The 15456-nt window shown below is 40.7% G+C and overlaps 1 protein-coding gene across 1 annotated transcript; it reads right to left on the bottom strand.

Moving 5' to 3' along the window:
• Positions 1–4390: 4390 nt before the first annotated feature.
• On the bottom strand, positions 4391–14748 carry LOC139445724 (uncharacterized). The gene is made up of 6 exons (XM_071226929.1): positions 14447–14748; positions 12957–13010; positions 10936–11162; positions 9776–10111; positions 9376–9400; positions 4391–8820 (listed from the first exon to the last, which is right to left on the bottom strand). Exons 3-6 carry the CDS (start codon positions 11144–11146, stop codon positions 8154–8156), a joined length of 1239 nt encoding a protein of 412 aa, XP_071083030.1. The 5' UTR covers positions 11147–11162; positions 12957–13010; positions 14447–14748; the 3' UTR covers positions 4391–8153.
• Between the last annotated feature and the right edge of the window lie 708 nt (positions 14749–15456).

A 15456-nucleotide genomic window follows, 5' to 3' on the forward strand; every position in this document is an offset into this window, starting at 1 on the left:
ATACTTGATATCATGGACATCTAAGGCTTCAAATATTGTTCACGTGGGGACAATTTACTTTCTTTTGCCCATCGACCCATCCTTTTGTTAACAATAACACGATCATATGATGACTTAATTCTCTTACTTCTACCCTGGACACGGGTTTTGTTGTGCAGAGTTGCGTCCCTTGGGCACTCTAGAAACTTATGATTGTGGGTTCGATTCCCGGTTCGCACTGATTATGTTTCTAGGTTTGTCAGCACCATACAAATGCTTGTGGGTTTCACCGAAGTGGCAAACGTCTTAGACCTGTATCACTTCAGGCTTTCTTCCAACATTAAGCTGACATGCCGTGATGTAACTGGAATACTGTTAAAGCGGCGTTAAACCCAACTCACTCACATACTCCTGTCAGAAATAGTAAATACAGGTATCAAAACCATTACCATTGTCTCTAACAAATCTCAACTGAAAGAAGATTGCATTGTCAGATTCCGATTGTATCATAAGCATGAATCACTTCATCAAATAGTGGTGATACCTTAAGTTGCGATGTCAGTCCCACAATGGCATACGTCACAAACACAAAGGTAAGTCACCTGTTTACCTAAAAAAGCAGGGGAACACTTGTTACATCATGTGTGTCTCTGATGCGTCAAATATAACGTTTTGAAAACATTCCTGAGGCTCAATATGTTGTAACCCTGATCAAACAATATTTGAACAAGAGTTGTCTGACGCGCTTAGAACACTTTGTAGGAAGCAGCCTCCACGTAGAGTGCCATACCGTAAACAAGAGGACAGTTAGAAAATTCATTCAAGAAATGCTAATTCAGGGTGTTATTGAACTATCTACTAGTCCTTGTTCATCACCTATTTTGTTGGTACCCAAGATAAATGGAGAAACAAGATTTTTCATTGATTATCACCTTTTGAATTCTCAATCGAGAAAAGACAGTATTCCAATTCCTCGTACTGATGATACCTGGATAGTTTGTCAGGATCTAGCTTGTTCAGTTGCCTGGATTGTGCGTCTGGCTATTAGCAGATTGAAATTCAGCCTGAAGAAAAACAGCTTTTTCTACAACTCTTGGGTTATTCCAATTCACTAGAATCCCATTCGGGGTCACAAATGGTCCTGCATGTTTCTCTAAACTTATGCAAAAAGCACCAGTTGGACTTGGTGACGCCTGTTTGATTTTTTTTAATGATCTGAATGTTCATAGCAGACATTTCAGTGACCATCAAGACAAACTCTCACAAGTACTTAATCAGTTGAGAAAGCCAGGGTTGAAGCTTAAACCAAAGAAATGTCAACCCTTTAAAAAAGAAGTGCTCAATGTGTTTCAACTGATCCAGCTAAGACAGAAGCTGTCCACAATTGGCAAACTCCATCAAGTATCACTGAATTGAGTTTATTTCTTGACAATTGTTCATATTATCATCGATTTTGAAGAAAATTAAATAGACGTTTACCTACCAGCAACAATCCACAACACAACAGAATACATGTTCAGAGTCAGTGAGTAAACAAGAAAAGTGTTTGAAGAACTTACAAAAACAGAAACAGTCCTTTCTCTGCCTTTTCTGGGTGGAACCAGACATCATAGCAAACACCTACCAATACCTTTGTTTAAACCCGTTGTTTAGATCATTGTCATTGAGTCGGCTATATCGCTATGTGCTGGCGATTAGATATCGCACTCTGAGAGTGTGGGTTCGTATCCCGGATGGGATTCAACCCAAAAAGGGAATAGACTTTGGACTTTACTAAGAAAGTGTGTTATCTCAAATATAACATTTGTTTCATTTGACCACTTTCTAAAATGCATTGTGTTTTCATATCTTTAAAGTACATGTTCCCGTTTGATTCTGGTCTTGTCGTAGGCGTCGGTACATCTCATCCCAGGCATGTACTATCAGGGAGCGTTCTGGAGAAACAGCAATACAGAAAATGCTATGCTGCCTCAAAAAGTCTGTTACACACACGTGAAATATGGGAGCGGGTATTATCCTGATGCAACGTGACGTTACGTCCCTGCAAAGGTAGAACATGATCTGGAACGATGTCGTCCCTGTAGCGCACGTCATTCAGATATCCGTTAGCAATGGTAAGTTGTGTTCTCCCATGAGTTATGATGCCACCTCATGCCTTTACACTTCAATCCCTAAACTGACGACGTTGAGAAACGCAAGAGTCGCTAAAACGTTCTCATGGGCGCCTGTGGACACTTGCGCGACCACCAGAGTTGTCCGTCCTGGATTCATCTGTGAACAGTATACAGTCTCAGTCTTGTCTTCTGAACCTCAGATGCTGTTTACACCCAACTTGGCGTGCCTGACGGTGGCGTGGAAGCAAAATGGGGCGTATCGACGGACGTTAGGGCCGAATGTTGTGCTCCCTCAACCGGTTGCGATCGGTTCTGCCCCTTAGTGGCCTCAACCCAGGAATTGCCTGTGCTGTTAATGTGGCCGTTTGGTATCGATTCCGTAGATGCACCAACCAAATATGTCTTATTTGTTGATTTGACGTCACACATGGACGACCGGTCCGTGGCAAGTCATGAGTGTTGCCCTGCTGTTGTAGATAACGTCTCAAAGAGATGATACTGTGTTTCGAAGAACATTAAAATGTCTGGCAACTTTGCTTTGTGCCATTCCTGTTTGCAGCATACTGCGGTGCGAAGATGTTGATTTTCAGCATGCATTGTGTAAGCGTTATTTACGGCTGAACGAAATCATTGCATGCTGTTCACACCGAAGAAACACGTGTGTCAGTATCATGAACATGCACGTGTAAATTATGCATCACGACCTTTAAGTCCAGGAAATGTCTTCATGGATATGATCAATGATGCCTCATTTAATCGCACAATAAATATATTTTTATATGAAGCACAGTAACTCGTCACTTGGTATCAAAGCATTGATTGAAATTGTGTCATCTGCAAATGTTAGTGAGGGTGGAAATAATGCATCCATATTTCGAGATGCACGTGCAATAAATGGCAGGTTGTTGTGTTCGGGTGTTTGTTTTGTGACCAGAAACAATTTTTGACAAACTGTGTCAGTGTTTGCCATGTTCGTGTAGGGTTTAATTGGTGATTATTATGTGGGATAAGCCTCATCTTGATGCCCGTCAGATGTTATCGACAGGCTTATCCTCCCACTTGATTTATGAATATGCAACTTGGTATCCTTGTTGTGATTCAAAGAGGGAAATGTCCAATTCTTGCTCTCAGTTTAACCTTAATCAGTACTGTTCAAAGATGATTTACTGTAGGACGTCTAACACAGACGCCGCTGCCTTGAACGCAGTACCGGCGAGGCTGCCCGCTAGACAACGCCATCAAGAGATGCACCTAACAATTGTTGACGTACCCCCGTGGTTGGAATAGGTCCCCAGCAACCGATGCTGGTGCCAAGAAGCGACCAAATGGATTGGGTGTCAGTCTCGGTTGATAGCGTGGCATCGTACCTCGTAGATTGTTGTTTATAGTATCAATCACTGGATTAGGAGAAATACTGCTAAGGCGGCGATAAGCAACAAACTAACATCATATTGTTGACGTCACTCCGTCTGTCAAGTGGTTTTCTATATAAATAGCAGAGCTTCTTAAAATACCTACAACACCTAGTGATTCCGGTCTTGTAAATGACTATCGATGGGGTCAATGACCCGAGTGTGACTCATCGTGACCCGACAGCGTGGAAAGTTTCTCATGTTATCACCCACTGGTTAGCCTGGCCACTTGATTATTTACAGGCCGCAGTGATGATACGTGAGTTCTGATTTTATGTCTGGCTAAACTTCGTTTCATCAAATCAATAAATATATGAGTGAGTGAGTTGGGTTTAACGCCGTTTTTTACAGTATTCCAGTTATATCACAGCGTGTCAGCTTAATGTGGGAGGAAAGCCCGAAGTGATGCAGGTCTCAGACGTTTACCACCTCGGTGAAACCCACGAGCACGTTTATGGTGCTGACAAACCTAGAAACATAATTGGGGCGAACCGGGATTCGAACCCACAATCATAGGTTTCTGGCATGTTCAAGGGACTCAACTCTGCACAGAGAATCGCGGCGCATTAAAAACGACTAGGCCATCCGTGACCCCAATAAATATATGAAAATTCAGTCAGTTTGTAAACCATGTCCATTTTCGTTTAAATTAGTGTGCATTTCAGAAAGGGTTTTCTGGTTGGTCGATTATTACAATTATAACCTGAGTTGAGAGAAGGTCATAACTCTACATTCACTAGAAAACTCAGAGGATCCATTCCATATATGGTTAAATGTGTGAGAAGCCCATGAAAAGTTCCAGGTTTCCAACATACAATGTACCTTTTCAATTAAGTACAAAACACATTTTGAAATTTGTCAATATATTTAATCAACAGAACCCGTACACCACTAAGTGTAACTAACATATGAATTATTTGATAGAAACAAGAATGGTGATCTTAACTGATAACATGAAGGCTATTATCAAATACCAAAGTAACAAGGATCTCATGCAATTTGACATTTCTTTTGCCATGAACCATGACTATGTTATGGACTATATGGCTTGACAGAATACTGACTGAGATAATACTGGGTAGCACGGTGATGTTTTAGTAGTACTGAGCCACAACTCACATTGACTTTCTGACTGATACACATCTCTAACTGGGAGTTGAAGCAACTCACACGTCTTAACTTGTGTAAATAATACAAAAATGATTCTCAAAATTAAAATTTGAAATCTTTAAAAAGTCTACAGTCTGTGTAGAGTCAGGTCAAATAATGTACTTCTGGCAATACTTTGATATGAAAACAGAAAATATGTAAGCTAATTTACCTTTGAGTATTGTTTCAAGTCTAAAAATAGATCCAACAAGATGTTTTCAGTGGTCCATTCCTATAATTGTCATCACTTTTTTTACCTTTACGGCAAATGGAATCGGGGATAATCTGGATTGGTTACTCTCTTGCATTGAGAGTTTCTATTTAATGTTGAACCACAAACCTAATACTATCAAATACTTTTCTCATGGCGTTATCATGTACTAATTAGCTTATGTTTGATTTGCATATACCACCACCACATGAACGAAATTGATAAGAATCAGAAATAGGCAGGTAGATTTGTACTGCAAACACAAGAAAGAAATTGACAAGTATCTGAAATAAACAGGTAGATAATATACCGCAACCACAAGAATAAAATGGATCAGGATAGATTTATGTATATAATAACCCAGTTCATATTCTGAGTTAATCAGGTGGTCTGACTCAGTGACTTGGCTGATGGCTGTCATCGCACTGCGCAGGCGTGAAGCGTTACTCAATAAACCAATCACTGGATTGTCTGGTCCAGACTAGACTATTAACAGACTGCTGTCATTCAAGTGGGTTGTTGCTGAATGTGGCGTCAAACATTCTCAAAACATCTCAATAAAGAACAGAGATATCAAGAGCAAAATATAACAATGGTATTTTTAATATAAATTTGTTTGAAAACCCTACTCTGGCAACAGTTATTGAAAGCTATATCATTGACTTGTGTACAAGCAGTGTGTTCAAAGTTATCATCGGAATCAAATTCAGCACATATAAAAAATATTATGTTGATAATTATGTAACACTTAACCTGTAGAACAAACACCATAACCTTAAATGAGCCTGTTTAAATATCACATGAACACATTTTGATCTTTGTCACCGAAAGAAATCTTCCCAGTGGCAAGAGAGTTAACTTACTTTAAAAGTCCAGTTTGCACCCTTGCCGAACAAGGCTGGAATTCCTGGGCTCGATCGTAGCGCCATCAGTGGCTATTACGAGTAATGTCTTTTCTATGCCTCTCCTATTGACCAATCAGATTCAACCTCTCGTATCACATACATTTGCTTCAAACAAAACGGTGGCGCCCAGTCAAGACGATCTGATTGATAATCAAGATCTATATAGTGATAAAACGATTCTTACATCGCGAATATCATCAAATCACATGAGCACCTTGATTAAAAACATGAAAAGATTTAGAAAAATATCTGTTGACAACGAGTTGGCGGTGCACATGATTTGCAAATCCTGCAGTCGACAGTAATCTGCATGACACTTGACGAACCGGATTTCGGTGCGCGATTTTTGATTGGACTATGCATAGACTCGTTAGTCCAGCCAAAATGTAACTCCATAATACCAGCCTAGTTCGGCAAGGGTGGAATCTGGACTTTTATAGTCAGTTAACTCACTTGCCTCGGGAAGATGCCGAAAGATGAAACTAAACAAAATGCTACCATCACATGTCCAATCAAGTTTATGATTATCATTGTACTGTTCACATTTATATTGTGGAGATTATATTCGTTCATAATACTTACAGGAATCGTGGCTATAGTACTTTCACTGCATCACATTGGTGACATTGAAGCGATATTTACAAATTACAGAGCAATTACTAAGCATTACATTCACTGCATCACAGTGGTGTCTTTGAAGCGATTTTAACAAATTACAGAGCAATTGCTAAGCATTACATTCACTGCATCACAGTGGTGACATTGAAGCGATATTTACAAATTACAGAGGAAGTGCTTAGCATTACATTCACTGCATCACAGTGGTGACATTGAAGCGATTTTAACAAATTACAGAGCAATTGCTAAGCGTTACATTCACTGCATCACAGTGGTGACATTGAAGAGATATTTACGAATTACAGAGCAATTACTAAGCATTACATTCACTGCATCACAGTGGTGTCTTTGAAGCGATTTTAACAAATTACAGAACAATTGCTAAGCATTACATTCACTGCATCACAGTGGTGACATTGAAGCGATATTTACAAATTACAGAGGAAGTGCTTAGCATTACATTCACTGCATCACAGTGGTGACATTGAAGCGATTTTAACAAATTACAGAGGAAGTGCTAAGCGTTACATTCACTGCATCACAGTGGTGACATTGAAGCGATATTTACAAATTACAGAGGAAGTGCTTAGCATTACATTCACTGCATCACAGTGGTGACATTGAAGCGATATTTACAAATTACAGAGCAATTGCTAAGCGTTACATTCACTGCATCACAGTGGTGACATTGAAGCGATATTTACAAATTACAGAGGAATTGCTAAGCATTACATTCACTGCATCACAGTGGTGACATTGAAGCGATATTTACATATAACAGAGTAATTGTTAGACCTTTAAGAATTCAAAAGTCACAGGACACGATATGTCTTTGTGGCATCAATTCACAAGTCATAGTTTTGTTCAGGAATAAGGATAACAACACATCAACGAAATACAATTAAAAAAAGGGAGAAAATATACATAAAACAAAAGAATGATATCATCATGATAAAACGAAATTACTTCTTCTATTTTGTAATTGTAATGAAAAATAAAACCGTTTTACACTTTGATGACAAACGAGCGTAAGCTTTGTTTGTTGTTTAACGCCGCACTCAGCAATATTCCAGCTACATGACAGTGGTCTGTAAATTATCGAGTCTGGACCAGACAATCAAGTGGTTGACATCATGAGTATCCATCTATGCTATTGGGGTGCGATGACTTGTATCAACCAGCGAGCCTGACCACTCGATCCCGTTAGTTGCCTCTTAAGACAAGCATAGTCGCTGTTTACAACAAGCATGGGTTGCTGAAGGCCTATTGTAACCCGGATCATGTATCAACAATCAGCAGATGGGAGTTGGGTCTGCTTGAACTAGTCGCGACTAAAATCGGTTTTATAGTTCACCCCCCGACATACCATGCCGCAGTTTAACATCGATAACCCACTCGGACACAGTGTAATGACTCCGACCAGTTCTTGTTTAATTCCTTTAATGCCAGGCGGCAGCAAGGGTAACAACAAGTACCATGTTTTAACGTCCTTTGGTATGACGCGGCCGGGGATCGAACCCAGACCTTTCTCTCTGTCAGCCCCTGCAGTCTTGTAACTGAAGGTAAAACGGATACAGAAATTGTTGATATTCTGCAATATGCTGTTTAACTGACGAATAGGTTACCAGGACTTGAATTACATTTTAAATTATCTGAAATCTCGTTTGATTTTGAGTCTCAATCGGACGTTCATAGTTGCTGTGTAAAGTTGAAGGTGTGGTCTGCATCAGTTGAATATGATGTAATTTCCATCACTATACATGTATCAGGCAGAGGACAGCAGGCCACGCAAGGGATTCACCTCCATTCTTTCTATTTGTCGGGCCATGTCACGGATATCTTTCTGTACTTTTGACGGGGGTTGTCTTTTATTCTTAACGCTTTCTGTTATGAAGTCGTATAAATTCAATTTGTGTATTGGGATTGTCTCCCCGTCGACGTCGATAACCAATTTTGAAGTTGAACCGGCAGATTGTTGGAGAGATATCATCATATCTGATATTTGTATTGGCTCTACTTTCAGACGTTCAATAACCGCGTGTTCCACCATATCTTTCATGACTTCATCTTGCCTCATTAGGGTGGAAATACTTTTATCCAGGGATTCCACGGCACTGCTATACTGATCCAAGCTCACCTGTGCACTTTCTCGCACCTCACTTTTTTTAATTGCTAACACAAATGCAGCAATAAGCGCTACGACAGTAGCTGCACCAAGTCCTAATGATGCTCCGAACGTAAAGGGAGCGGCCAGCAAAGCAGCGGTACCAAGGGCAGCCCCTCCCACCATGGCTATGTTAAGGGTTGTTCCAAGAGAAGCCACCTCCGCTGCTACGTCTTCAAGCCCTTTAACAGACTGGCGTTGCACGACCTCTTCATTGCGTGAACTGGTCAAGAGAGTCTCTACAAGTTTACGAGCGTCTTGTTTCTTTCTGAAGAAAGTAGACACAAGAAATTCATTTACTTCTCAGAATACACAAAATTTTGTACTTATACTTAGATACGAACTCCTTGTTCTCTTCATAACAACATCTACATAATCAAAAGAACCAGATTTACCATTAACATTGTAACATATTTAGTAGAGGCACATAATTCATAAACTGAGGAGCGAAAGAAAATATGTCTCTCGGCTGACTTTATTTTATGTTGATTTCAATTTGAAAATATCTTAAGTTGCGATATTATATCCAAACTATGAACCGTGATGGCGCTTAGTCAGTACTCAAAGAATATACTTCTAGATGGTTGCACTTTAATCAATATAATTTGATCTAAAACGTTTAAAAATCAAGGGAGGAGTTTGTGCAACCAACCACGAGGCTCAAATGCCCATGCTTAAACTGAGAACGATATCTTAGTGATACGCTCGGCATGTTTCAAATTACGTTTGTGAACATAAAATACATGAATATATTAGCATATTAGGGATCCCAGAAATATGTGATCTTGATGATGCCAAGACTAAGTCGTGAAAAAGTACATACCTGTCCATCTCTTTAGACATCTCCTCTGAATAAAACAAAATATATTGAAGTAAGCGTTGTTTGAGTTTGGTCACAATGAATTGGCTTTAACTGACTTTCTTAGCTCCTACCAGCTTATACATGAAATGGCATTGTGTGACACATTTTGTTAATGAGTTTGTGAGTGGTGAGTGAGTATGGTTTCACACCGCACTTAGCAATATTTCAGCAATATCACATCGGGGAATACCAGAAATGGGCTTCACACATTTTACCCATGTCGGGATTGGGACCCTGGTCTTCAGCGTGACGAGCGAACGCTTGAACCACTAGGCTACCTGACCGCCCTTTTTTAATGGAATATAAAAAAAGATGCAAATTTTTATAGCGAACTTTCCTGCATAAAGCTGACAAAACTCACCATATTGGCCTTCTGGAATCCTAACTTCCACAGTTATCTCCACCTTTTGACCTTTAATCGTTTCAAAGACGTTCTTTTCCTTGAGAAGCTGCAGGATGAGCTCACTGAGTCGTCCTTCCTTGGCTGCCTTCTCAACACAATGAAGGAAGTTGGCGTCTGTCACCTCGAGTTCTATCACCACGCTTCCCCGATATACCCGTTCGAGTCTAGCATACAGTGTGTTGAAGAACTGTCGCAGACTCTGCCACACCCCTCGGTTGTGTGCTGCTTCGTGCATGCGCTCTTCGGCAGCAGGATTTCCGTTGATGACTATGTGTGTCTCAACTGTAGGAACATCTGAAGTAGATCAAACATTCACATTCATATTTGTTACAATACTGTTGCAATTAGACGACAAAATAAAGCACAAGTCTCAAAAATAGATTGCGGGATATGACAGACAGCATACTAGATTCTTATGAAACCCATTATGGAGTTAGTTGCCTTTGAAAACATCAAATCGACAGCCTACTGGACTTGATATATCAAAACTGGTCCATTAGAATACAAACTAAAACTTTACCTCCACTATGATCGGAAACACATAAACAGCTCTATAATAGAAAAGAGCGTTGAGAATCAATAGTGAACATGTGTGTGTTATAAGGTTCATGAACCAACATGGTATCCGACAGCTCTCACACCAGCCCTGCCCATCATTCTTGGAAGGGAGACCGCCTCTGTGGTCTAGTGGTAGAGCACCCGCCCGGAGAGCGGAGTTCGATCCCCGGCCGCGTCATACCAAAAGACGTTAAAAGATGGTACTAGTTGTCACCCTGTCTGGCGCTCGGAATTAAGGGGCTAAAACAAGAACTGGTCGGCTCGGAGTCAGTATATTGTGTCTGAGTGGGGTATTCATGTTAAACTGCGGCATGGTATCTCAGTGGGCTAGCACTATAAATCGGCATCAGTCCGGACCAGTACAAGCAGCCACACACACACACGTGTATGCACGTCGCTATATAAATGCAAAATTCTTGGACGCGACGTTAAACCCCATTTCACCTCACCTCTTTGAGGGGATTCTGATCTGAACTGACGTGTTGGCAGAATTAAGCCTACATCGTATACAGACAGGGCAAAATTGTTGACTAAAACCCATCCATCGCGAAGATACTTACTTGCTTTACGAAACACAAGTTTAATGTTTACTTCTGTGTCTTCAGGCAATTCATGTGACGTGTCCAGATTCAGAACTATTGTGTTTCGGTGTCCCGTTTGTCTACAGTTAATTATTCCATTTCTTGAGTCTACCGTCATCTTGTTGTCCGTACCCACTTGTATATTTGGGTGGTCACTGATGTCCTCATCAGACGAGTCACTGATGTCCATCGTCAAATCCAGCAACCTACAACACCAAAGTTTTTTTTAAAAAAAACTGAAAGAAAGGAAACAAATATTCATACAAACGATGAAAAGAAATCGAAAGAGAAGCATGTTATAGAACTGAGTTGTTGTGCGACCGACAATGTGCTGATCCATAACTTGGTAAACATGGGCACAACAATAGCAAAAGGGTTGCCTGTAAATAGCAAGGTATACTGTCCTAAGTAGTGTTTGCAACAGAAGCAACCTTCATTGCCTTTTCCTCAAGGCCAGGGAAAGGTTTATACACAGTACGATACATTTCCATTCTACAACTTCTAACCAGATTAAAGTACCTTGACTGAAGCTAGCATCACTAGGAATATAATTGCTTTTCCGGTCTAATCTAAATTTTTCTGAGATCGGAGAACACGTGACCGTAAACCTGAAAGCTATTACAATGTGACGGTTTAATGCAATTCCGTTTCGTTATGGCATCAATTCCGGTATGTGAAAATACAGACAGCCCTAATGCTGAATGCCTTTAAACTCCAGCTATCTTAATTGGATAGTCACATGCTTTTCAAGTTCAATGACGTCACTTCCGACTTGGGAAACTTAAGCGACATTAAGAAAGTACATCCCATACGCCTATCTAGTTTCAGAAATGAGTGAGTGAGTGGGTGTGATTTTACGCCGCTTTTAGCAATATTCCAGCAATATCACGGCGGGGGACACTAGAAATGGGCTTCACACATTTTGCCCATGTCGGGAATCAAACCCAGGTCTTCGGCGTGACTAGCGAACGCTTTAACCACTAGGCTACCCGACCGCCCCTAGTTTCAGAAAACAGCAATACGCACTTCATGTTTAATGACATCACATGTCGTACCCCATTTGACTATAAAAGGTGACTATGCTTGTCGTAAAAGGCGACTAACGGGATCGGGTGGTCAGGCTCGCTGACTTGGTTGATGCATGTTATTGACCCCAATTGCGTGGATCGATGCTCATGATATTAATCACTGGATTGTCTGGTCCAGACTCGATTATTTACAGACCGCCGCCATATAGCTGGAATATTGCTGAGTGCGGCGTTAAACAACAAACTACTACTTCTACTACTACTACTACTACTACTACTACTACTACTACTAACCTAGGGGCTGTCGGGTATTCTATTGGTTAAAGCGTTCGCTCGTCACGCCGAAGACCCGGGTTCGATTCCCGACATGGGTACAATGTGTGAAGCCAATTTCTGGTGTCCCCTGCCGTGATATTCCTGGAATATTGCTAAAAGCGGCGTAAAACCATAATCACTCACTTTAAAACAGAATGATCAGTGCACCTAGATTTGCAACTTGACCATTCTAGGGTGGAATACTTGCGCCGTCTACCGTTTGACCTGTGCAAATATACTACGTTTACAACGAACACGCTTATAACGAACTGAGTGAGTGAGTGAGTATGGTTTTACGCCGCTTTTAGCAATATTCCAGCAAAATCACGGCGGGGGACACCGGAAATGGGCTTCACACATAGTACCCATGTCGGGAATCGAACCCGGGTTGTCGGCGTGACGAGCGAACGCTTTAACCACTAGGCTACGAACTGACGGATATGACGAACTTATGTCTTTGTCCCGACCATTTGCTGTATATATGCTGTACATATGCATTTCACGAACTACGGTCATAACGAACTAGAATTTCCGGCCCCTTTGAGTTCGTTATAACCGTAGTTTACTGTAACCTAATCATAACTATGACCAAAAGAATTACAAGTATATATAAAACAGAACAACAAATTGCAAATCTCTTCCCAAATACATACATACCTCCTTCGTGGGGCGGTTAATGGAAGACCTCGGGCTTCTGCAAATGACAATGCCCTGAAAAATAGCGTCACCGTTATTATAGCTAAAATGAATCGAATTTGTTATCAAATTCAAATAAACAACAATATCGGTTTTGAAAAATTTAGTGCAATCGACACGAATGTCCCTGACCCACTTTTACAAATATGGAAACGTCATAGCACAAACCTGATGACGTCAGTATTGAACGTGACGTCACCTATCCCTTAGAGTGAGTGAGTGAATGTGGAACTGTCAACTTTAAGCCTTGTATTAAACAACAGTGCACAGTGAATTAATACCTACAAACCCTTTCACAAATGAAAAAGCCTGCTTAATATGTATTGACTTGCCTTTGCATGTATTTGTGAGGGGTGCCACCGGTGGGGCAGGATACACTCACCTGGTATCATCGCTGATTGATAGTGATACATAAACACAGGCTCGTGATATAGTCGGAATCGTACAACAGACTCTGCTATTGGCAAAGATGGACAGATATTTGTCGTTTATATTTAACGTGCATTGTATGTTTAACAGAAACCTGCTTTCACCATGATATTTTAGCCACTGATATTACACTGATACCATTTTCAAATCGTAGCCTGTATTAAGGAATATGTTTTAGATCTTAAATCAGAGTATAACGGACAGCCTGAGCTGGAGGCGCGCGTGGATATGTTGACAGTTTTTACGTAGTTAGTGTTAAAACCGAATGTTTGCGAGGATTGATAAGATTTCTGAATTCAGTTACAACAGTAACCGTACATGTATTTGTTACATTAAGTCATTTCATTCAAATTTGTTTGGTATGATTATGTCTTATAATTATTTTAGGATGGAAGGTACAGATACCAAATAAAATATGCTGAAATATTTCATAATCTATTTTTTAAAGTAACCCTCCTTACATTAAAGATAACTATTTAAAGAATATAGTACTTAAAGACATTGCAACAAACCGAATAATCAAGGGGGGGGAGACTTTATACTGAGGGGGGCGCGAAACATATCCGCCCGGGGGAGATTTTATTTCAGAACAAATTCTCCGGGGGAGAATCTGTACCGGTATAAAATCTCCGGGGGGGACAATTTGTACGGGGGAGAGTTTATACCGGGACACCGGCCAGATCGTCAAAACTGCGCAGGGCGTCAAACACCGGATATCGTTTAAACCCCAGCGAGGGGAATCCCCTAGTCGCGGATTTTACGATTGATGACTGCGATTTTGTAGATATAGAAAACACACAATAAGAATAGTATATAAAGTATACATAATAACAACACAACATACATATAAACATGCTCACAAAATGTATATATACTATAAGCCACACAAAGCCTTGAAAACGTTGCTGCAGCTACAGTGATTGACAGCCAGGCACATCGCGTCGCAACACTGCAAACATGAAATGTACATGCAGAACACTGGTACGTACGAGTGCGGAAACTAAAACAAACACGTGACTTACAGGATTATGAATGTCCGGTAACGCCCAGTACTGTCTACCCTTGGCTGTAGTGTGCGCGTCTACAGGTGAGAAGATGTCGGTTGAGACTGGTGACCTCCAGCGCTTCCTATCTGGGCCACGTTCTCGCAGTGGTGGTTGTTTCGTGGAAGGGGGCGGTATAGGCGACATTTGTAGGTATTTATCCACACAGCGCTTTCAACAGAAATAACGGCGATCCTGATCTTATTTCTGGCTTCTTTCTCCAGGGGCATTACGACATGTCTTCTATAGTCACCAACTTCTCGCGGGAATTGCACGTTTTGTAAAACATGGTTTTCCCTTGAAAAAGGAAAACGTTTCGTATCCGAACCTTTGTCAGCGTCCCTCGTGCTTGTTTACTCAAGAGTAGCTGTCAGGTTACGAGGATCACACTTACATCAGAGCAAGGGGGGTCAAGGCCCTCCTATACACAGGAAACCAATTAGAACCAAACCGCAATTACATCATTTTAGATTATCAGCCTTTTAATATTTTTTAATTTGATGCTTTAATTAAATAAATTTCAAACGTATCTGGTCAACAATTTGATCAACTTTTCTGTATTGTACATAACGCATTGTGGGTATTTGGGAAAGGAAATTATCTAAACCGGTAATCTATATTATAAATGTTTTCATTCTAAAAAAAAAGCATTCACAGACACTTTCTATTGCAACAACAATCAATCAAGAGTGAGTGATCATGGGTTTACACCGCTTTTAGCAATATTCCAGAAATATCACGGCGGGGGACAGCAGAAATCGGCAATGCAAGACCTCAATATAAGAATACACGTATCTCCATGATTAGATGTCATATTAATCACATTTGTGTTTTGAATGCCATAATGAGTGAGTGAGTTTGGTTTTCCGCCGCTTTTAGCAATATTCCAGCAATATCACGGCGGGGGACCCCAGAAATGGGCTTCACACATTGTGCCCATGTCGGGAATAAAACCCGGGTCTTCGGCGTGATGAGGTAACGCTTTCACC

The sequence above is a fragment of the Haliotis cracherodii genome, unplaced genomic scaffold (assembly GCF_022045235.1).
Source record: "Haliotis cracherodii isolate W230 unplaced genomic scaffold, xgHalCrac1.p SCAF_6, whole genome shotgun sequence".
Lineage (NCBI taxonomy): Eukaryota > Metazoa > Mollusca > Gastropoda > Lepetellida > Haliotidae > Haliotis > Haliotis cracherodii.